This window comes from Theropithecus gelada, chromosome 4 (genome assembly GCF_003255815.1).
Source record: "Theropithecus gelada isolate Dixy chromosome 4, Tgel_1.0, whole genome shotgun sequence".
In the NCBI taxonomy this organism is placed as follows: Eukaryota; Metazoa; Chordata; class Mammalia; order Primates; family Cercopithecidae; genus Theropithecus; species Theropithecus gelada.
In genome coordinates this window covers 104,115,041-104,137,760 of record NC_037671.1, presented here as the reverse complement: position 1 = coordinate 104,137,760, position 22,720 = coordinate 104,115,041, and the positions used below count along the sequence as shown (strand labels likewise).

Sequence of the window (22,720 nt, the reverse complement as noted above, 5' to 3'; positions counted from 1 at the left end):
CAATCCTATATTTGAAAAGTTTAATAACAGAATAACATTTTACTTGTAGTTATTATTAATATTCATATACTTTGCAATATCACAGCTCCTATGCATGCCTTCAAAGTGGTACTGGTCCAGCCAGAGTAATAAATTATTATCAAAATAAGATTGTTACTAAAAAATGGTGTTATAACTTTTAAGTTAATTTTAATAATATAAGAAAGCATGTCAAAAGTCTGGGTTTAAAATATTAAAGTTTAAATGACTCAGTTTTGCAGCATGAAAACGAGGAGCAAATTCTGATATATGTTCATGAAAAGCAAGGTAGAGCTTCCTGGATAAGAAAAATTTCCTCAAAATGTCTAATATATTATATTGTGCTATTTCTGTTATGATAAATTATTTTAAAACAGCACCATGTCTCCATTTTTAATTTAATTCAGCAAATATTTGTTAGTGCCTATTTTACTTTGGGAGTTACAAAAATGACCAAGCCATGAATACTTTTCATTCATCTCCATAAGCATTTAAATATCTATTATCTATGTTGCTTGAGTTACAGCAAAAGGAATCACAAAATACAGTACTGCTAAAAGTGGGGGTGGGGAAAAGTGGTTAATTAGAAGAGGTTGTCCACGTAATTCTTATGGGAATACCAGTTTTTTTAGATGGAGTGATCAGGACGGAGTTGGAGTATAAGAGGACTTGGTACCCATCTTGCCAAAGTAGAAAGGATGGAGAATTCCTGAGGGCTGTCAAGTTCTCATATGCCTCTAGTGATCTTGATCTTTTAAAACATTAATTAAACAAAATATTAAAAAAAAAAAAAAACGACTAACCTGGGGCTGATGAAACCTGGTTGAATGACCTCATCCTCTTCTGAAGAACCTAAAATCAGAGAGCTCAAGTCAGTACTACATTAATTGCCTATTTAATTGCCTCTTCTTCATCCTAATGGCCATTAGAAAGCAATAAAATGCCCAGGTTTAGACTCTGTGAAGAGACCTGTAAACTTTTTTTTACAGTTTAAGACTCACCTAGCAAAATTAGATAACCAATTGGCATATACTTGCCTTTTATATCTAGTAGAGGACACTAATTTAAAGAACATTTAAAACATTTAAGACCATTAAGATGCAGTCAAAAGATCCCAATTTCACGAACAATGCAGTTTAAATTTTAATATTTAATTTTACACTGTAATTTTAAAATACTAGTATTTTTTTCCAAGCACAGTTAAAATCTACTTAACCTAGAATATCATGTTTCTTAAAGAACTAACTTATTTGACTTTTTTCAGATATATTTTAGAAGATAAATCATGAGAATCTAATGATACTATAAAATTGATATTGGGGCTGTTGCAGTCAAGTGAATGAAAAATTACATTAATGGTAATACATTTAATCATTAAGTATATTTTAAAATATCTAATACACATTTTAACTCATTTTTAAGTGGGTTAATATTTTTTAAAAAGCAAACAGTTCTCATTTTTTAAATATGAGTAAATACTGATGTTTCTAATATATCCATTGGCAGATGCCACAACACAATAAAACTTGCGATAAAGAGGCCACATAGTAATGAAGTATAGTGATTGGAAGAGGAACTCCTGGTGACTACTAAATTATTGTTTTTATCCTTGGGTCAGTTATTAAGGTTTGCAAAACAGATTGATGTGAACATGCATGCACTCACCTGCTACACCAAGAGTTGTCTTTCCTTAACTAAGTTTTACACACTATACCTACTACATCAACTCACAAAAAAAAAGGAAAACCATTCTGTGAAAATTCTTTAAGTTGCAATCTCTCTTCTCAAAAGGAAATGGAGAATTTTCCAAGTGCAGGGTTCTACTGAATGTTGACCCAAGGTTCTTTTTACAAAGGATGACAATCCCACTGAGTCAGATTTGAAAAGAATAGAGGAAGAATGTGAACAAAAGGCACGTGAACCTCTGTATATTAAATCCTTCAGTTATCCTGTGTTTTCAACCAAAAGACACAAGATAATGACAGATCCTAACTTTAACAAAATTCTTTACAGACACGTAATGAAATAGAGCTTTCCTTTACATTGATCCTGTATCAAGTTTTATTTTGCACATCTGGCTTATGTGAGTATATTTAATTATTGTACATAAATATTTCAGCACAACTGTAGCTTATGCCTTTCTGTTCTAATAGTCCACAGCCTATTCTTAATGCTATCTGCTTATATTTAGAGAAGAATTCAAGCCAACATATTTTAAAGATGTGTAAATACGATAGGGTTAGTAAAAAAAATACATAAAATCTTTGCAAATAATTTGAACAAATTACCACACATAGTAGGTTTAATAAAGTCAAAATCAAATAATGCAAGAAAGTTGGCTAAATAATGCTGTTTAATTCAAGAGCTCTAACTATTAGCTTTTGGAGTTTTCTTAAAAAAGCCAATTTGACTGATAATAACATTCAGATTTTTCACTATTCAAACTTACAATGATGTCCTTGGTTATACTAGTTTTAACAGTAATGTCCACTTCAAAGGAAAAGTAACATGAAATTATTTCACAGTTAATGTTTTTCACTATTAATGGTTTAAAATCGTTCAAAAACAAGAGTAGAAAAAACAGAATTAAGTTTAAATAGAGATATTATTATGTATCCATCCAATATTGACTGAACAACTATGACAGGAATGAGACAGGTATAACCTGTAAAATATTTATAATTTTAAACATTCATATTCTTATTCTAGGTGACTGTTTTTTGAAATGAAATATCAGGAGTTAAAATAACTCTTCAAATGCATGAATACTCCAAAAACAGCCACTCACATTTTGTACATGAGTATTTATATTTAATTTTTTTTTTTTTAGACAGAGTTTTGCTCCTGTTGCCCAGGCTGGAGTGCAATGACGTGATCTCCGCTCACTGCAACCTTTGCCTCCCAGATTTAAGCGATTCTCCTGCCTCAGCCTCCCGAGTAGGTGGGATTACAGGCATATGCCACCACGCCTGGCTAATTTTTGTATTTTTAGTTGAGACGGGATTTCACCATGTTGGCCAGGCTGGCCTCAAACTCCTGACCTTGTGATCCACCCACCTCGGCCTCCCAAAGTGCTGGGATTACAGGCATGAGCCACCATGCCCGGCCTTGTATTTAATACATTTTGGTAAAATATTTTATTTAATAGAGTTAATTACATTTTCTTAGAAAACAAAAACCTAAACCTGTGAAATCTCAGAATACACTTCTCTGCTCCTATACTAGAATAATCTCCGTTCATCATTTAGATCTCTACTTAGAGCTCTTTTTCATACTGTTCCATACTGAATACAATGTCTCTACCATGTAATAGTGTACTGTGGTTTATTTTAACAGTCCATCAAAATGTTCTCTCCCCCCACTGAACTCTATGCTCTGTGATTAGAGAGACTATATATATTTAGCTCGTTATCATAATTCTGGCATTATTTTGTGTTCATTATATTTTTTGAACCAATGACAATGAATTCCTGTACCTGGGTTGATTATTCCTAGGTTGGCTTTTACAAAAAAAAAAAAAAAAGGACTTGTACACAAAATGTTTTGTTAAACTATCTTTTCATAAAAAATAACTGGATAGGCAATTCATCTCTTATAAATATAAAATACATATATTATAAATATAAAATACATATATACAAAATAATTCCATTTATTTTATTTTAAATATATGACTTACTGCTATAGGAGTGCCTAACTTATAAGGAGTATCCATCACAAATATTCTTAGATTTCACATTTCTTCCTATTAAAATATATAACAATATTCTTCACAATTATACATTGTTCATTATTAAAATCCACTGTTGTAACTAAATATAAAGGAAAATGATTGCTATTATGAATATATTGTAATTCATTCAAAAATTGCCAGTTGGTGCGGTGGCTCATGCCTGTAATCCCAGCACTTTGGGAGGCCAAGGCAGGTAGATCACTTGAGGTCCAGAGTTCGAGACCAGCCTGGCCAACATGGTGAAGCCCATCTCTACTAAAAATACATGAATTAGCCAGGCATGGTCATGCATGCCTGTAATCCTAGCTACTCAGAAGGCTGAAGCAGGAGAACTGCCTGAACCCGGGAGACGGGGGTTGCAGTGAGCCAAGATCCTGCCACTCCACTCCAGCCTGGGTGACACAGCAAGACTCTGTCTCAAAAAATAAAAATAAAAATTGCCAAGCTGTTAAGTTCAGAGAAATGAAGTGATGAATAAAAATAAAATACTACTACATTTCACATTACTCACAATTTTATTTCAATTCACATCACGCTAACTTTTACTTCTAATACTAACAAATGCAAAAGTTAAAGTTGCAAAAATGATTTAACAATCAGGAATAGTATTCACCATAATAAGAAAAATTATTTCATTACTTATTCTCATCCCCAGAATTTTTCAACATTTTAAAAAATACTTAAGATAATTTTTAGTATCTGTTATGGTATTTTCTAAAATAACATAAGTGTAAATTAGATTATAACTTACTATAATAAATATTCACTTTATGGTTCAAAGAAAAATTAATCTACAGTATGTCTCAACTATCACTGAACTACATTCTTTAGAAGGCAACATAGATTTTTCTTTCCTAGCAAGAGAAAACGTTTTAAAATAACACTACTTAAAATCATATAGCAAACATATTAATATTACAGTAACACCAGAGTAAAACCCAAAGTACAATACTGATTTAAATTGACTATAACTTAAAATATAACATACGCATCAGATAAAATATTAAACATGAAAGTTCAACACTGAAGTGAATGCCGGTGCTTTATGAAAGTGTTTCCTTACATTGTCCTTTAAATAAACATTTAATATCTATTAAAAATCTTACTGTAATTATTTGCAATTAGTCAACAGACTAAATTCAAATGCTGCCTCAGTAAAATCAGGATAAATTATTTTGCAATTTAACTGAACATCCTACTTTAATCATAGATGTAGCTGGAAATGTTGCTAATGTACCCTCAATCATACACAGGAACAGAAAATCTAAACAAAATAATCTACTTAAAAGTAAGAGAAATAGTTACACATGACTTTGTACAGTTTAAAAATATTAGTCTATTGGAGTTTGAAAACAAGCTTCACATTTGGTTAAATATTTTTAAAATTACCGAGAAGAGAAAATTTTATATTAGGAAAAAAAGCTCAAAGTTGCATTATTTCTTGTATTTATAAAGTATATGACTTAATTTGTAATATATCATATGAAACACTCAACCTTAAATTGTAGGGTAGTATTTTGGCACTGCTGAATCATGGAGATAAACTTAATTTTCTCAACCATATTACAATTATAAATTTTATTGGTTTCATATAAGATATGGACAGCTCTATCATTCTCTTCAAATACTGTAATAAAAAGAATTATTTTGGAAAATAAAAACAAATGAATAATAATTTGAGACGACTGGCATATTTTCAAAATTGTTTAAAGGCAATATTATGGCACAGATAGCAGCTGGTAAACACAATTCTTTAGCTTAAATGTAAGCTACAATACAGTTGAGCCACAGCACAGTTAGTTTTGCTAATGTGTTTGTATTTCCCAATATGAAATAATAGCTTTATGTAATCAAGCTCACAGCCCAGTCATTATTAGATCACATTAAAGAAAAGTAAAAGAAAGCTCTAGTGGTTTCAGATCAAAAAGATCAAAATAATGGCAAAATTCCTGCCTTAAAAAAGGTAATCACATATACTTTGAAGGCCCACCATAACTTTAAGACAAAACTTTAAAGTGGCTTTTTGATATAGTAAACAAAAATGATTTTAGGTAAAACTGAACACTTCTTTTAATTACAATAATAAGAAAATTTTATTGACATACATTTTAAGTTTTAATATACAACATTATTAATGGTTCAAAATTTATATCATCACCAGAGATTAACAACTAAATGAGAACTTTTAGTGTATTCTAAATATTTTCAATAAACATTTTAATAAAGATAAAGAGACACTTTACAAGTTTTCATCCTTACAACACTGGGTGACCTACTGATGTAATAAATGTAATATCAAATAAAAAAGGATTTTAACTAACAGAGGAGATTATAACAGACTAATACAAAAGATAAAACATAATTTACAGATTTTTTCTAAAATGTTAAATCCACAAAATATCTATTTTTAACCTATACAGTCTAGAGTATTTTAGTTAAAATGTTTTTGTAAAGTCTGAACAAATGATACATAGAAAAATGTCTGAAAAACATAAAAGTAGCATTTCAGCTCTTGCCTTTCCAAACAAGTCTGTAAAATACTGATTTGAAAATATCTAGAAAATTGTAAACATGTTTTTCCACCATTAGAACTGGCCATTCAACATCAAGTCTTTTTCTCCATATAATTAAGCTTTTGTTCTGCTAAGAAAAAACTAGAAACTGATTGCTTGAAAATGAGCTGCATGCCCTTTGTCCTGATTTGTCACCTTTGACCCTTAATTTGATGATCCTGCATATCAACCCATTCTATTTTTAGAAGAATCATGTCAATGTTCTATGCTTAAAATAGTACTTTTTACTGATGTATTAAATGTATTACAACATTCCTTTCAGGTAATTTATACAATGGTTTCATACTAGTACTCATTTCATATAACATAGAGCACAGTAACATTGTAAGCAGTGAAAGCCTGGTGTTTGTCCTGTTTCAAACAATAGAAAATTTCCCCCAAATGACAGGTCAATATCACTATAATTTCAAAATTTATATTCTTATTTTAAAAATTATTTAATGTTTTTAAGTGGAATTTTTTTCATGAATGATTTCTAATTTGATTAAGTTTGATATCACATATTTTGATGTTGGTTTTGATAGTGCCAGAATATGAACCTAAATCAAAAACTGCAAATATCAAGTTCATACTCTACCTTACGGGTAGTGTCAATTAAAACTGTACAATGTTTGAGTTAAATAACTAGTTGCTTAAACAGGTTTTAAAAATCTTGGCATCATCTCCAAGTGGCAGCTTTCAAAGAAAGAGAAAACCTCTAGCATTGATTCTATTGATTTTACTGACATTATTCAAAATCAATGTTACACAGTAAATTAATATACTTCAGGGATAACATTTCTCTATCACAATTTCTGATGATTCCAATTCAACTAGGTGAAAAGCAAAAAAATAAAAGTAGTTATGAACTATATATGCATATATTTCCTGTAGTCACGATGCTACTTGAATCCCTACACAATTTCTGTGTACTGTACAGTTTTCAGTCAGATTTAGCAGGGACCAATATGGCTGTCTTGATTCAGCACTGTGGCCAGCGACTTTGTCGAGCATCATCGTGTCAGAGAAATCCAACACAATAATGTACATGTATACAAGTACATGGTGGGCAAAGTTCCTCAAAACAATAAGATTACGTATTTCATATATTCCAAGACTTATTCATATAAATCAACCTTAAGTATTTGAATGTAAAGAATTTCCATTGTTCTTGGCAAGCTAGAAATTCCTTACTTTGTGGTTCATCAAAAACAGTAGCTATTTGTAAAGAAAATATAGTCCCTTTAAAAGGCAAGAAAATAAGGTACAGATTCAAAAGCATTTAAACAAGAAAACTGAGTATTTGAGAATTTTAAAAGAAAATTAAATTCTATTAAAAAATACTTAATAAGAAAACCCTTTAGTTGTCCAAAAATTTTTAACGCCACTTTCATAATCAATAATTTAATTACTTCTAAATTGATTCATCTCTGTATGCCCATGTTTCATTTTTTAAATCAATTCAACTTTGGATTAAGATAAATGTTTATAGATCATTTCCTGACCTGAACTTGCTAATTTAGTCCCCAAATTTAGTAGCTGTGCCTGGCGCTTCAATTATTTTTAAAGAGACATCAGTCTCACACCTGAAGACTGTTATTCATACATGTTTTATTTAATAACTTACTTTTTTCCTTTAATCATGATTTGTAAATTATGACAGCAGTGTGTCACAAATCCCTAATAATGTTACCAGATGAGATACCAAGCATTATCAAACTTTTAGGCAGTTAAGATCTGTTTAGTCTTCTCTTTCTTCAGAGTAAACCGGAAAGAAAAAAAAAAAGCCAAATTTAAATTCACTGTATTTTGGGATTTACATGTGCAACACACTTAAAAATTATTCTGACTGTGAGCACTACTGACTTTGAGCACTACTATTTTAAATATCGATTTGTTTCCCTTACAAAGTATAAGATTGACATATCTCGCCTCACAACCTAGCGATTTTTAAATTTAAATCCTGACTAATTTCACAACAAACTTTTTATTGTTTCTGAAAGAAGTCTAGCAGAGAATATAATAATAAGACACCATACAGTCTGACAAGGATTAATGAGAATACAATTATTGAATCATTTGGTTCCAGATCTATTAATTGAGAAGCAGCTATAAAGTTACCAAGAACCAATATGCATTACAACCCGATCCAATTCCTTAAATTTTTATGACCCTATATTGTCAAGCAAAGATTAGCTGATCTTACTTGTAAGATGGAAAAGTCAAATAAAACTTTTTTATTCATTGATAGTATAGCTCCTTTCCCACTAAGTGCTAGAAGAGGCCTTGTATCAGTTTCATTTCTAAAGCTCTGTAGGAAATTAGGCACACTGCAAAGACAAATAATTTGGGAAGCAAGAACTTTCCCTAAGATGGACAAGGGTGTAATTATTATTGAAAATGGAATACTGATTATTACATTCACTTTTGTTAATTTATCATATGACTCCTCTATAAAATCTATGCAAATTCACAGCAGAAGAAAAAAATGGCATAAATTTCATAGCAAATTTTATATTTTTAAAATCATACGAATTGGCATATATTTCCAAGAATTCACCCTTAACTTTTAAAATTTCCCTGAAAGCTTTCATAAAACTGCGATGTTTTGTACTTATTGTTGGACGTAAAAATGTGCTTTTTAAAAAAACACTTTTGCATTATCATCTAAGTAAATATGGTAATAACTAGCACCCAAAAAATGAAACATTAAGATTTTCTTGATTAGAGTAAAAATCACTTTACGTCGTATTTTTTCCAGCAACGTTGTAAAACGTTTTAAATTCATTCTAACACTAGTTGTCAGGTGTAATTTTCACTTCCATAGTACTTGTGATCGAGAAATAAAAAACTACAATAGAATAGGAGCATAATTTATTTTTCCCTTGCATTAACAATAATACATATAAAAATCTTCAGTGGAGAATTTAGGTCCATGAACAGTAATACTTGGCAATCTTAAAAACCTACGGATGAAAACAAATCCACAAAGAACTGAAGGGAACTCAAGAAAACACAGGCACCTAAGATTTCATTCTGTGTTACATGAAACAATTCAAAATGGCGGACTTACTATTACTTACATTTAAGAAATTTCCGCAATAAGGGCACTAAATACATACTGTTAGATTTTACTCAAAAACACTCAATATTTACCAACGTGCAATTTTTAAAAAAAGTTTTTGGAGTACAAATCCTCATAAAGCACCCGCATCCAATGTTCCAGTCAGTAGTCAGTTAATGCTCCTGCAAACGTATCATTTCTTCTTTGGTTTTTCCTTTTCAAAAACAACCTAAATCCAAGTGCGCTCTTCCCCGTTCTTTTCAAAATCCTTAATTTTAATTGATGAATTTACATCACCGATACCGAAGCAAAAACGATCCCCGACGCCTGCCCGGTACAAAGCAGCTCGGTTTGCGGAGCGCGAAAGGGAGGTGCGCACGCCCCCTGGCGGCACGGCCCCGTGCGTCCCAGAGGAGCCCGCACCGGCCGCGAGGACCCGCCGCCGGGACCCCAGCCTGCGCCGCACCCTCGCGCCCGAGTGGCCTGCGCCCCCGCCCTGCCCTGCCCCGCCCCGCCCTCCTGCTCCAAGCCGGCTTTGGCCGCCCGGCAGCAACCGCAGCGGCGAGCCCGGGCGGCCGCTCTGGCAACGCGGCGCCCATACCGGGCGCCGACCCAGCAGCACGGAGCAGGGAGAGAAAGGTGTGAACCCGGAAGTACATCGACTGCCCGCGTCTTAGTGGCAGCACCGGGGCAATAAATCAGGGCCGGCGAAGGAAAGACGCTGCGCGCCAGCTCCCGAACCGCAACTTGCTGCGAGACCTGTCACTTCCCCGCGGTGCCCAGTCCTCGCCCCTCCCAGGCGCTCGCGCCTCCTCTTTTCTTCCTGCTCCTCAGCACGGAGCTCCCCTCGACGTTGCTCACGTGCCAGACTCGGGACCGCGAGCGGCGTCCGCACCCGCACGCACACCCGGCCACGCTCGCACTCGCGCGGCCGCGGGACCGGCTGCTTACCTCCGGGGCCTCATGGTCGCGTCGCTAGCCTGGGTGTGAAAGGGGGAGAGGGTGTGAGGACGTGTGTGGCGTTCAGTCCCGGAGGACTGGGCGGAGGAAGGGGCCTGGAGTCTGTCACTTCCTGAGGGAGCGCGGAGGTCGAGAGACCTGTGAGGCGCGCGGCGTGGCCGAGAGGGTCAGCACATTGTGAGCCGGCAAGGGGACGCGGAACAGCCGGGCCGCGCGCGGCCACCGGGCGGAGAATCCGCTGTCGCCACCGCTCCGCCGCCGCAGCCCGGCGAGTGGCGGGGCGCGGGGAGGAGGGGGCTGAGCCGGGTAGGGGAGCGCGGGGCGCGGCGGCGGCACCAGGCGGTTCGACTGGAGCCCTGCGTCAGCCGGCGGCACGCGCACACCTGCCCGCCGCCGTTCCCGGCCGCGTCATTGGCTGCCGGCGCCGAGCGCGCGAGATTGAACCTTCCATTCATTCCAGGGCCGGGCGGGCGCGCGCGGCCGTGGTGGAGCTTTACGGCGGGCTCCCCCGAACCCCGGAGGCGCGTTCCCGCGCAGGCTCGGGCGCGCACGGCCGCGCCGCCGTTTGTTCTGGTGGAGGCTGCGAGTGCCTGGGCCTGTGACTCCCGGCTCTCCGCGCGCAGCGTAGGTCCCGGAGGGAAGCTCACATGGCCGTCCCTGGGGTGTGACTGGAGGGAGGCGGGACGGTGCTACTCCTTGCTCCCCAACCTGACACCTTGGTGCGGTAAAACTGTAAGAAGGTAACAAAATCACATCTGAAGCCCAGGTCTTTTCTTTTACTACAGATGCCCTGGACATCATTCCGAACAGCACAATTCAAGGTAATAATAGTCATGTATTTCAGAATCCAGTGAGCATCGTAGACAATGCCACAAGTTTGGGGAACCTACTGTCAGCTGTTCCTTTTCCTAAACAATAAGATACTCAATGTCAAATTGGATGATACAAACTTAATAATCATCACTCAAAGAGCCACAAGATCTGGGGCCCAAAATACTGTGATATACACAGAGTATTGATATTTTGGTATATGTTCACAAAGTATCACTGCTTTCTCTCCTATAATTTTCCACCTGATAATTTTATAGTTCTTTTTTATACTTTGGGTAGTTTCTCATCAGACTTTCAGAACTAAACAGTACTAGTCAGTCATTATCTGACCAGCTACAAAAATTGAGTATAGCCTTGTAATGTGGACTGTTCTGTGGAACTGATTAAAGGGATTAAATATTTCAGCAAACTAAAAATGTGTTCAAAAATTTAAAATATAGGACATAAAAACAAAAGTGGAAAACTTTTCAAATGAAAACACTTTCATTTGAAAATAACTAATAAAGGCCAGTTCACTGGCTACTATTGTATAACTAAAAGGCAAATCTGCAAACTGTTGCTGTGTGATGATGCATTTCTCCCTTCCAATTTCTGGATTAGGATTAAGAAACCAATTTATCTATCAAGGGTAACCACAGTCTAGAAAAAAGCATCTCTGGCCTGGGAGTGAGATCAATGCAGACAGACTGATCAGAAGCAAAATCCTGTTGTGACCCCTCCTAAGAATTTTCCACATTGGCTACCACCTTCAGCAAATTCCCTGGATGGCCGCTCAACTTTCCATTGGGTTAGTGGAGTGAATACCACTTACTTTAAAGATGCTTTTTCACTGGCAAGTATGTAAAGTATCTCTTACATTACTTTGCTAAGTAGTACAGAGGATTCTTTCAGATACAATTCCTTAGTTATAATCATTGTATCAATTTACACTATGATTCCAAATATAATTTAGAGGAAAAAGATGTGGACATAGATTACTGGAAATGAAAAACAGCAATTAATTATCACCATCTGAAATGTGATATGCTTTGACTTTAAAGCATTATAGTAGTTTTTTACTTATGAGTAGAGCTTACAAATGCACTTATAGAATGAACTCTGTTTTTAGGTATTTTGTAAGCCTTTCAGCATTTAAGTGTGATGCATATTTATGCAGTACCTATTTAAAGTCCTGAGAAGAATTGTAAACAGAAAATAAAAAATTAAAACACCACCCAGGGTTAGTATCCCAGCACTCAAGAGGTCGTCCTTCTTTGCGATTTCAAACTAGTTACCATCATGCCGTCATGCTGCTGTGACACAAGTAAAAAAATGGGACATCATAATATTTAATGTATTATTTTATGTAAGGTACCTGAAAGGGGTGATGATGAACACTGATAGGCTAAGCATTTATTAAGTAGTATGTTAGCATGATTAGAAACAAATGAAAAGCCATAAGAACAAAGGAATTTATCGTTTATGTATGGCTCTTGGCGATTTCTTTTTCTTTTCGCGTGTTTTTTTTTTCTTTAGACAGGGTCTCACTATGTCCCCCAGGCTTGAGTGCAGTAGTGCCATCTTGGCTCACTGCAGCCTCCACCTTCTGGGTTCAAGGGATTCTCATGCCTAAGTCTCCTGAGTAGCTGGAATTACTGGTACGCCTGCGCTACCACGCCCAGCTGATTTTTATATTTTTAGTAGACACGGAGTTTCGCCATGTTGCCCACGCTGGTCTGAAACTTCTGGCCTCAAGCAGTCTGCCCACCTGGCCCTTCAAAGTGCTGGGATTACAGGTGTGAGCCACCATGCCTGACAGGGGCAACTTCCTTCCAAAAGTGAAACTTGGCAATTTCTTTCTAAAAGTGAATCCTTCTACCTGGGACCATGGTGATAATTTATTTTACTTTATTTCCAACCTCCCCTTTTTTAGAGACCCGGTCTCACTCTGTTGCGAAGGCTGGTGTACAGTAACACCTTCCTAGCTCACTGCGGCTTCGACCTCCTGGGCATAAGTGAGAATCGTCTTCAGCCTCCTGAGTGGCGGGGACTACGAGCGCCTAAGTTTTTTGGGGTTTTTTTTGTTTGTTTTTGTATGCCTAATTTTTTTTTTTTTTTTTTTTTGTAGAGACAGGTTCTTGCTCTGTTGCCCAGGCTATTCTCAAACTTGTGGTGGCAAGATATCCTGTGGCCTTGGCCTCCCAAAGCACTGGGATTACAGGCATGAACCACTGTGCTTGGCCTGCTTTACTTTTAGAGTATATCTAATAATTATTCCCAAAGAGAACAGGCTCTTACTCTTAGTATCTCCAATGCCTACAACGGTTCCTAGAATATGGTAGTGTCTGAACGCACCCTGGTTATAGTTTCAAGGAAATACTTAGCAAGACCTTTAGAAAACATAAAATGCAGTGTTTCATATTTCTCTTGCCCTCTATTTTATTTACGACTGGAGTATATGGAAGCAAACCCCAGGCATCGTGTCATTTTACTTATGAATTACAAGTATTGAGTGTTATAATGTTGAAAAACTAGGCTTATATGTTTATTATACTACGTTAAAACAATTTGAAAAATAGAGTTGGCCGGGCGCGGTGGCTCACGCCTGTAATCCCAGCACTTTGGGAGGTCGAGGCGAGCGGATCACTTGAGCCCAGGAGTTGGAGACCAGACTGACCAGCATGGTGAAACCGTCTCTACAAAAAATCAGGCAGGCTTGGTGGCGGGCGCCTGTAGTCCCAGCTGCTGGTACTCAGGAGACAGCAGGGAGGCGGAGGCCGCAGCGAGCAGACAAATTTTGCCCAGCCTGGGCAAAATGGTCACCGCTTCTCTACAAAATATTAGCTGGGCGTGGTGGCGCGCGCCCGCGGTTGTGGCTATTGGAGAGGATGAGGTCGCCCGTCCGACCCGCAGGCAGAGGTTCCAGAAAGCTAGGATCGCGCCTCTGAACTCCAACCTGGGCGACAGAGTGAGATCCTATCTAAAAAAAAAAGTAAAGTAAGAAAGAGAGAGTTTAAAAATAAACTGACCTGGCGGCGGTGGCTCATGCTCGTAATCCCAGCACCTTCTTCAGAGGCTGACGTGGCGAATCGCTTGAGCCCAGGAGTTCAAGACCAGCCTGCGGAAAATGGCGACCTGGCTCGCTACAAAATATTCGCTGGGCGTGGTCCGCACGCCTGTGGTCCCAGCTATTGGGGAGGCTGAGGTGGGAGGATCGCTCCAGCACGGGGGCGGAGGTTGCAGTGAGCCAAGATTGCGCCACTGCACTTCAGCCTGGGCAACAGTGCGATCCCGTCCTAAAATGGAAGAAAGAAAAAGAGATTTAAAAAGGTTGGCCGGGTGCCGTGACGCACGCCTGTAATCCCAGCGCTTAAGGAGACCGAGATGGGCAGATCGCTTGAGCACAGAAGTTCCAGACCAGCCTGGGCAACACGGTGAATAGCATTGTATTTGCTTTCTAGGGTAGCTGAAACAACAAAAATTAACGTCTTACAGATCTGAAGGCTTCCGTGTCGATTCTGGACTGTGATGAGAATCTGTGCCATGCGTCTCTCCTGGCTTCTGGTAGACTCCGGCATTCCTTAGCTTGTAAATGGCTGCTGCTTGTGTCATCACATTGTCTTCCCTCTCTACTTATCTGTCTCCATGCCCCAATTTTTCCTTTTCAGGCGCCAGTCAGATTAGGACCCACCCTAATGATTTTTTAAGTAAGTCCACATTTACAGAGACTGGGGGGTAGGACTTCGACATCTTTTTGGAGGGACGCAGTTCAACCCATAACAAGAATCATTGTTAGAAGTGGATGAGTTTGCTTCTTCACTGAAAAATTAGTATCATTCTGCAGAGAACTGACTTGCTGCGCATGGCACAGATTTTTTGCATTTATCATAGTAAAAGAAATCAGTCACGAAAGCTTGTTTTAGACTGCTACATACCTATCACAAATATAAATTATTTTCAACATTAAAAGTTAATAAAGCAAGCACTGTCACCCAAATTATATGATATCTATTGAGCACTCCCTTGTGTACAGAAGAGGAAAATGAAAAATGAACGGGAAGTTTCACATTCATAAAAATTGTTGGCTACGTGCGGTGGCTCACTCCTGTAATCCCAGCACTTTGGGAGACCAAGGTGGGTGGATGACCTGAGGTCAGGAGTTCGATACCAGCTGGCCAACACGGTGAAACCCCATCTCTACTAAAAATACAAACATTAGCCCGGCATGGTGGCGGGCTTCTGTAGTCCCAGCTACTCCGGGGGCTGAGGCGGGAAAATCGCTTGAACCCGGGAGGCAGAGATTGCAGTGAGCCGAGATTGCGCCACTGCATTCCAGCCCTGTGACAGAGCAAGACTCCATCTCAAGAAAAATAATAATAACTCATAAAAATTGTGACACACTTGTGTTTGCCTATTGAACTGGCAAAAATCCTAAAGTTTGACGACACACTGTGTTAAAATACAGATTTAAAGTTTTAAAATAATTTTTTGGTGAGGCTCTAGGTAAACCCATACTTGGATACATTGCTGGTGGGAGTACCAAGGGGTCACAACATTTAGAGAGGAAAATTTGGTGAAGTCGAAATCTCTCAGAATTTAAAATATACTCTACGACTTAGCAATCCCTTTCCTGGGAAATTATCCTACAGATATAAGCGCATCTTATACACATAATAGCAAATGATGTGTATACCTGGATTGATTTTTATAATAGCAAAAGAATGGAAATAACCTACGTGTCCACCTACAAGGGCTGAATAAATAAACAATGGTACATCGAGATGTAAAATCCTTCTGTGTATTTATATGGGAAGAGCTCCACAATACATTGTTAAGTACAGGAAGCTGCATGCCAAACATCACATATGCTGCTTTTGTATGAGAAAGGAAGGGGATAATCAGAATATATGTTATACTTATTTATATACTTATAATAATTATGTAATATATTTATATACAGAAACATTCAGAAAGATACATAAGAAACTAAACGATTGCCTATTGTGGGCAGATAGGGAGATCAGAATGGATGGAAGTAGGTGTGGGAGCAGTATGTTACATAGTTCTGATTTTTCAGCCATGTGAATGTACAACTTATTTTTAAAAATTTAGTAAGAACAATAAGGTTATGAAAAACTATTGATGCTACTTCTAGGAACAGTGCCTTTAAAAACCTGTATTTTGAAAACTCAATTGCTAGAATAGATAACCTCAAAAAAAATGGATAGATGAAGCAAATGTGGCAAAATCTTGATAACTGTTATCTGGGTAATGGATATGTGGCATTGTACTAGTCTCTCTAGTTTTATCTATGTTTGCACATTTTCACATTTAAATGTTCTCTCAATAATCAAAATTTATGAAATTTCATAAGAGGTATCCTTAAAGTGTTATTTTTAAATTGTTAATGACTAAACATTCTAGGCTCTGGGGAGAATCTATGTAATTCAGAGCTTTAAGGTAGGTGCTAGAAACAGTCAGTAAAGCCTCCTTTGAATAGATGGTCTTGCCAAGTATGTGGACCGGAAAAAAAGAATGCTTGGCAGAAAGACTATTTATTATTACAGTTCAGTCATACATGAATCTACAAAACCCAGCTTTTTAAAATCAAACTTCTTTATCCACCTTCAACTTCTGAAAAAAATCATTGTTCATTTTTTAATTTTTATTTAAAATTTTTAAAGCTGTATTTTAAATTATTAGAGCCATGGTGTAAAGGTTTTTATCTCACACCACTATCAGTTTTTTTTTAAAAAGTGTTATGCCCACACTTCTGTCAAGGAGATAAAATATCTTATCCTTCCATCCTTCTTAGGTTCATTAGCCAAAGCCCTGTAAATTAGACTAACAAATGATGCAGGAGCCTTTATAAGATAATGAAGAACTGGAGAAATAATTCCACCTAAGCATTTTTATAGTAAGTTTGTTGAGGGGTGGAGAGTCTTGGGAAAATGTGATAGGACAAAAAGATCTGAGCTAACAGTGGTAAACTGGGAGAAATTTCGTGTGTTCTGTTTGTTTGGATTTCCCTCAGGGTGCCTCCATCTTCAGAGATAAAGATGCCCCCTTCCTCCGTGTATAGGAAGGGCACCTCTCATGTGAGGGTCTTATGACCCGCCTCAGGGAAGCAGGGCAAGGTCAGACAGTTCTAACATCTGCATTTCTCAAATTCCTTCAGCTTAAAATATTCAGTTGCACCAACGCACCATACTTTAGGGTAGAATGCTGTGAACCCCATCACCTTCAATTATGTATATTTATTTATAGATTGTATACAAACATGTACAAGTAGAAATTTAAAAGAATGAGATTTTTAAAATTGTAATTATGTGTCTCCCATTCTTCATTGGATTATCTTCTATGCTTATCCCATTTGGAGGCTTTGGCCATCCTATCACTGTGGCCACAAACATAGGCTGGAGGTCAGGGACAGTGAGCAGCCCTAATCCTGCTCTGCTATTGCTTAAGGCATAATCAGAACAGAAAAAGTACAAATTCATAGGATGTTTATCCCCACTTCTGGACAATTAAGATCCAAGACTTAATGTAGGTACATTAGTATCATTTTTGTATATTACAATATAATAATAATTTAGCCCCATGAGGGCAGTTGTTTTCCTTATTTTCTCTGGCAACAATAAATAGTTGTAGAATAGATTAAGTATTTGCATGGCTTTCATCAAATTATCTCAAGCCTTCAAGGCATAAAATGATTTATTAGCCCCATTTTATAGATGTGAAAACTGGTAATCTTAAGTGAGATAAGTGGGCTTTTAAGTAAAAGAACTAGTGTTCAAATTCAAATCACCTGATGCTCAATGCAGTATTCGCTGTGCTCTAGGGCTTCTTCAGTCTGACATATTTTTGTTTCAGGTTTTTAATTCACAAGTAAGGGAACACCTCAACCACCATTTTTTCATTTATACCTATAAAAAATTTACATATTCTTACAGCTGGGCGCAGCAGCTCATACCTAGCACTTTGGGAAGCTGAGGCGGGTAGATCACCTGGGGTCAGGAGTTCAAGACCAGCCTGGCCAACATGGTGAAACCCCGTCTCTACTAAAAAAAAAAATAAATACAAATAAAATTAGCCGGGCATGGTGGCTGGCGCCTGTAATCCCAGCTACTTGGGAGACTGAGGCAGAATTGCTTGAACACAGGAGACAGAGGTTGCAGTGGGCCGAGATCATGCCATTGCACTCCAGCCTGGGCAACAAGGGGGAAACTCCATCTAAAAATATATATATATATATAAAAGTATACATATATGTTCTTATATATATATTCATATGTATATGTATTCTTACTCTTACATATTCTTCCTTCATTCCACAGATCTCTTAAATCCTCAGATTTTAATCTTAACTTTGCTTATATCTCTTCCTTTATTCCTATATTTTGCTAAAATTTTGAAGTTTAAAAAAGTATACTGTTATTCAAACTTTTCATTAATTTCATAATTAAATAATTCTAACACTTATTAAATGGTTTATTTAAATTAGTGCTCTCATGGCCCTTTTCTATTTTAAAAACATTTCATCCTGGCCAGGTGCAGTGGCTCACACATGTAATCCCAGCACTCTGGGAGGCCAAGGCAGGAAGATCAATTGAGGCCAGGAGATTGAGATCAGCCTGGGCAACATAGTGAGACTCTATGTTTACAAAACAAAAAAAATTTAATTAGCTGGGTGAGGTGGTGCGCACCTACATCCCTAGTTACTTGGGAGGCTGAGGCAGGAGGATTGCTTGAGCCCAGGAGTTCAAGGCTGCAGTGAGCTAGGCATGTGCCACTGCCCTCCAGCCTCAGCAACAGAGCAAAACTCTTTCTCTTAAAAAAAGAAAAAATTTATTCCATCATCAGTCATTGACATGCAATTAAAAAATGAGATTTTAAAAATAAAATTGTAATTATATGTTTCCCTTTTCTCATTGGATTGTCTTCTGCACTCATCCCACTTCTTGGAGGCTTCTGGCTTTGAGCCTCCTATCAGTATGGCCACAGACACATACTGGATGCCAGGGACAGTGAGCAGCCTTAATCCTCCTTTGCTATTGCTTATGAGCATAATAAGAACAGAAAGAGTACAGGGTAAAATTATATTGATACAAGCATTCTGCTGCCATAAACAATAATTCAATAGAAATAGAATTAAAATAATAATGTCGGGCCAGGCATGGTAGCTCACGCCTGTAATCCCAGCACTTTGGGAGGCCAAGGTGGGTGGATCACGAGGTCAAGAGAGTGAGACCATCCTGGCCAACATTGTGAAACCCTGTCTCTGCTAAAAATACAAAAAATAGCTGGGTGTGGTAGCACATGCCTGTAGTCCCATCTACTCGGGAGGCTGAGGCGGGAAAATCACTTGAACCTGGGAGGCGGAGGTTGCAGTGATCCAAGATCATGCCACTGTACTCCAGCCTGGCAACAGAGTGAGACTCTGTCTCAAAAATAATTAAATAATGTCACTAATAATATCTAACATTTATATAATTCCTATCTGAAGTCTGATACAAGTGCTTCACATGTGTTCTTTTATTTAATGATCACAACAAACATCTTAGTGTGACTGTTAAACTCTTCTACAGGTGAGGCTTTTCCAAATTATGCAGCTGTTAAGAGGCAGAAAAGCAGCAAGGGATGATCATGATCTCAGGTTGTACTTCTTGATTTATTGCGTCTACTCAATGCTGAAATTCTTGAGGCTTGATTCCCACACAGGAATTACAAATTTAAGAGTGCCCCAAATGCTGGCTTTTGGTCTGGTAGGGAAGTTGAGACTTTCCCTCTGAAGATTCAGGTCTAAGTCTGCTGAAATGAATTGACAAAAGACAGATTAACAGGAGAAGAACCAATCTAAATGTATTATGTGCATAGGCACAGGAACCACATGAAGTTTGAGCCAGATGATTAAAGTCTGTGTAGCATACAGAAAGGAATAGAGGCTTGGAGTATGGCAACAGCTTATGGGAGGGAGAGGGGAGGAAAGGCATGGTGAGCAAAGGCTGTCTTGTTTTGCAGATGAAGCCTCAAAGGTAGCAGCCTTTAGAAAGAAAAAAATGGTAATCTGTGGTAAAAAAAAAAATTTCTGTTAGGCATTTAAAAGTGTTAGGACATTTGGTCTCCTTTTCCTGGAGTCAATCTTTCCTCGGTCTGGATAAGGGGACCCCTGAGAAAGACTGTAGCTGCTGTTTATTTCACTAACGTAGATTTCCCCACAGAATGACAGCTTTTAGGGAGCTATTTCTGTGGTCTGTAGCCCCTCTGAATAGCCGTCTTAAAATATGCCATAGAAGTATATTTTGGGGTGGCATATTTTGGTTTCCTTCTGTCTCTGAATATATCTTCTGTCTGATCTTCCTCTTTTAAGATTCCATGAAGGGAAGATGACATGCACAAAAGTTTTTAACTAGATCCAAAGATACCAAGTTTAGAAATGGTCTTCAAGGGACTTCTTACTCCAAATGTTGTAAGTGTGTTTGAGTGTACACTTTTACTGGGATGAGAGTTCACAACCTTCATCACACTCTCAAAGAGATCCATAACCCACAGGAGGTTAAGAACCACTGACTTAGAGAATGTGTGAGGATCAGGTAACAACTCTCCTCTAGGAGTGCCAGTGCTCACATCAATGGTAAACTGTACTTCTAAAAAAAGAGGCAGAGAGAATTGTGTGATTATGAATGGCTTGGCCTTCGTGGCCTTCCTACTTGAGATTGACTGATTGCTGTAGAAATCAGGGGTAGAGCAATCTGGAGAAGACAATAGCTATGAAAAAATATTCAGAACTTTCTTTAAAGCAGCAACACAACAATCAATGAAAGTTATTCTAGAGTTGGGCTAGTATGGAACTCCTGGCCTCAAGCAATCCTCTTGCCTTCATCTCCCAAGTAGCAGGGTCTACAGGCCTGAGCCACCAAACCTACTACCAGTAGGTCTCTTTAAAGACACTTTGTAGCAGCCCTTCACACTATTCTAATGTTTATTCTAGAAACTGACCCAAGGGCTCTATTTGGCCACTCTGCATTTTAATGTAAATGTTCCTGTGCTAAACTTAAAATGTAGAAATAAGGTGACTGGTATCTGTATTTAAAAGCCACCAAGTTTCTTCACTTTCTCAAGTTGTCATCTCAATAACATAACAGATTTTTTTTTTTTTTAAACTCTGACTTGGACTGGTCATAACAGTGCATTAACCAATTGTTACTTGCACTGAATTGGATATGTTGGCTCTTCACCACATTATTGCTTGGTTATGTCAAAAAGCCTTAGAGACTTTGAAATGCTGCAGAATATAGTATAAAGATCCCTGATTTCACAGACAGACTTAGATTTGAGTCTTGGCTTGTTTATGTAATATGGCCAGTGACCTTTAGCAAATCATTTTACCTCTTCAAATCTCAACATTCACATGTATAAAATGGGCAGATGCTTGGCATATATTAATAGGAAGCTCTCAATACACATTGGTTGCTGTTTTTATTTCAGGGTGAAGACATGCAATGCACATAGTGCTCAGACAGATTCTAAATCCAAGAGTCAAACTTAAGTTCTGCATCATCATTGTGGCTTGCAGTCAGCCCTGTGCTAGTGTTCCTGTGTTCCCTTTACCAGTCATCTTTTTTTTTTCTTTTGTTTTTGGAGGTGAGTTTTGCACTTGTGGCCCAGGCTGGAGTGCAATGGTGCCATCTCGGCTCACCGCAACCTCCACCTCCCGGGTTCAAGTGATTCTCCTGCCTCAGCCTCCCGAGTAGCTGGGATTACAGGCATGCTCTATCACACCCAACTAATTTTTGTATTTTTAGTAGAGATGGGGTTTCTCTATGTTGGTCAGACTGGTCTCAAACTCCCGACCTCAGGTGATCCACCCACCTCAGCCTCCCAAAGTGCTGGGATTACAGACATGAGCCACCACGCCTGAGCAGTCATCTTAAGATTTTAGCATTTTAATATAAAGTGCTACAGATAATCAGATGGCTCTTTTCCACAAATATACCTGAATTTGTTGATCAGAATAAATGTGGTCTACTTCTTAATACATTTATTCCAGCACTATCTGCTTTGAATATCTCTGACACTCCTTTTTTGGACTAGCTTTCAGAGCTGCCTTTGCATCCTAAGAAACCTGTCATACTGCTTTGCAGTTACAGGATATTCCCTCTTATCTGCATTTCATTTATCTGTCTCTCCTAGGTTCAATTTCTCTTATGTCCATGCTTTTCCTCATCTACTTCTGTCAGTACTCTGGAGTCAATGTCTAAGAATTCTCCGAGTAGGGCTATGATAACTGATTGGTTAGGAGTCTATACATATGTCAGCACCTGTCTGACATAGAGGTGGGTGACAGAGTGAGACTGGGTGACAGAGTGAGACTGGGTGACAGAGTAAGACTCTATCTCAAAAAAAAATGAGATTTAAAATTCCTTGTTCATGCTACTGATGTATTTATGATTATATATTATTACTACAGCACAACCTCATTTACTGGTGACTGCTACAGTGTTGAATATGGTAATTGATTATGCCAATATGTTCTCTCTGACGGAGAGACTAAGGGATTTGGAGAGGTGGCCAGGCAGAGCT

General features: G+C 38.0%; 1 protein-coding gene across 1 annotated transcript in view; it reads right to left on the bottom strand.

Moving 5' to 3' along the window:
• Positions 1-14,284, bottom strand: part of LIN28B (lin-28 homolog B) — a 140,148-nt gene extending 125,864 nt beyond the window's left edge. The window contains exons 1-2 of the mRNA XM_025382883.1: positions 14,167-14,284; positions 822-870 (exon numbers count right to left, since the gene is read on the bottom strand). Of these exons, the coding sequence (XP_025238668.1) occupies positions 822-870; positions 14,167-14,184 (67 nt within the window). The 5' untranslated portion in view covers positions 14,185-14,284. The remainder of the gene's footprint in view (positions 1-821; positions 871-14,166) is intronic.
• Positions 14,285-22,720: the final 8,436 nt, after the last annotated feature.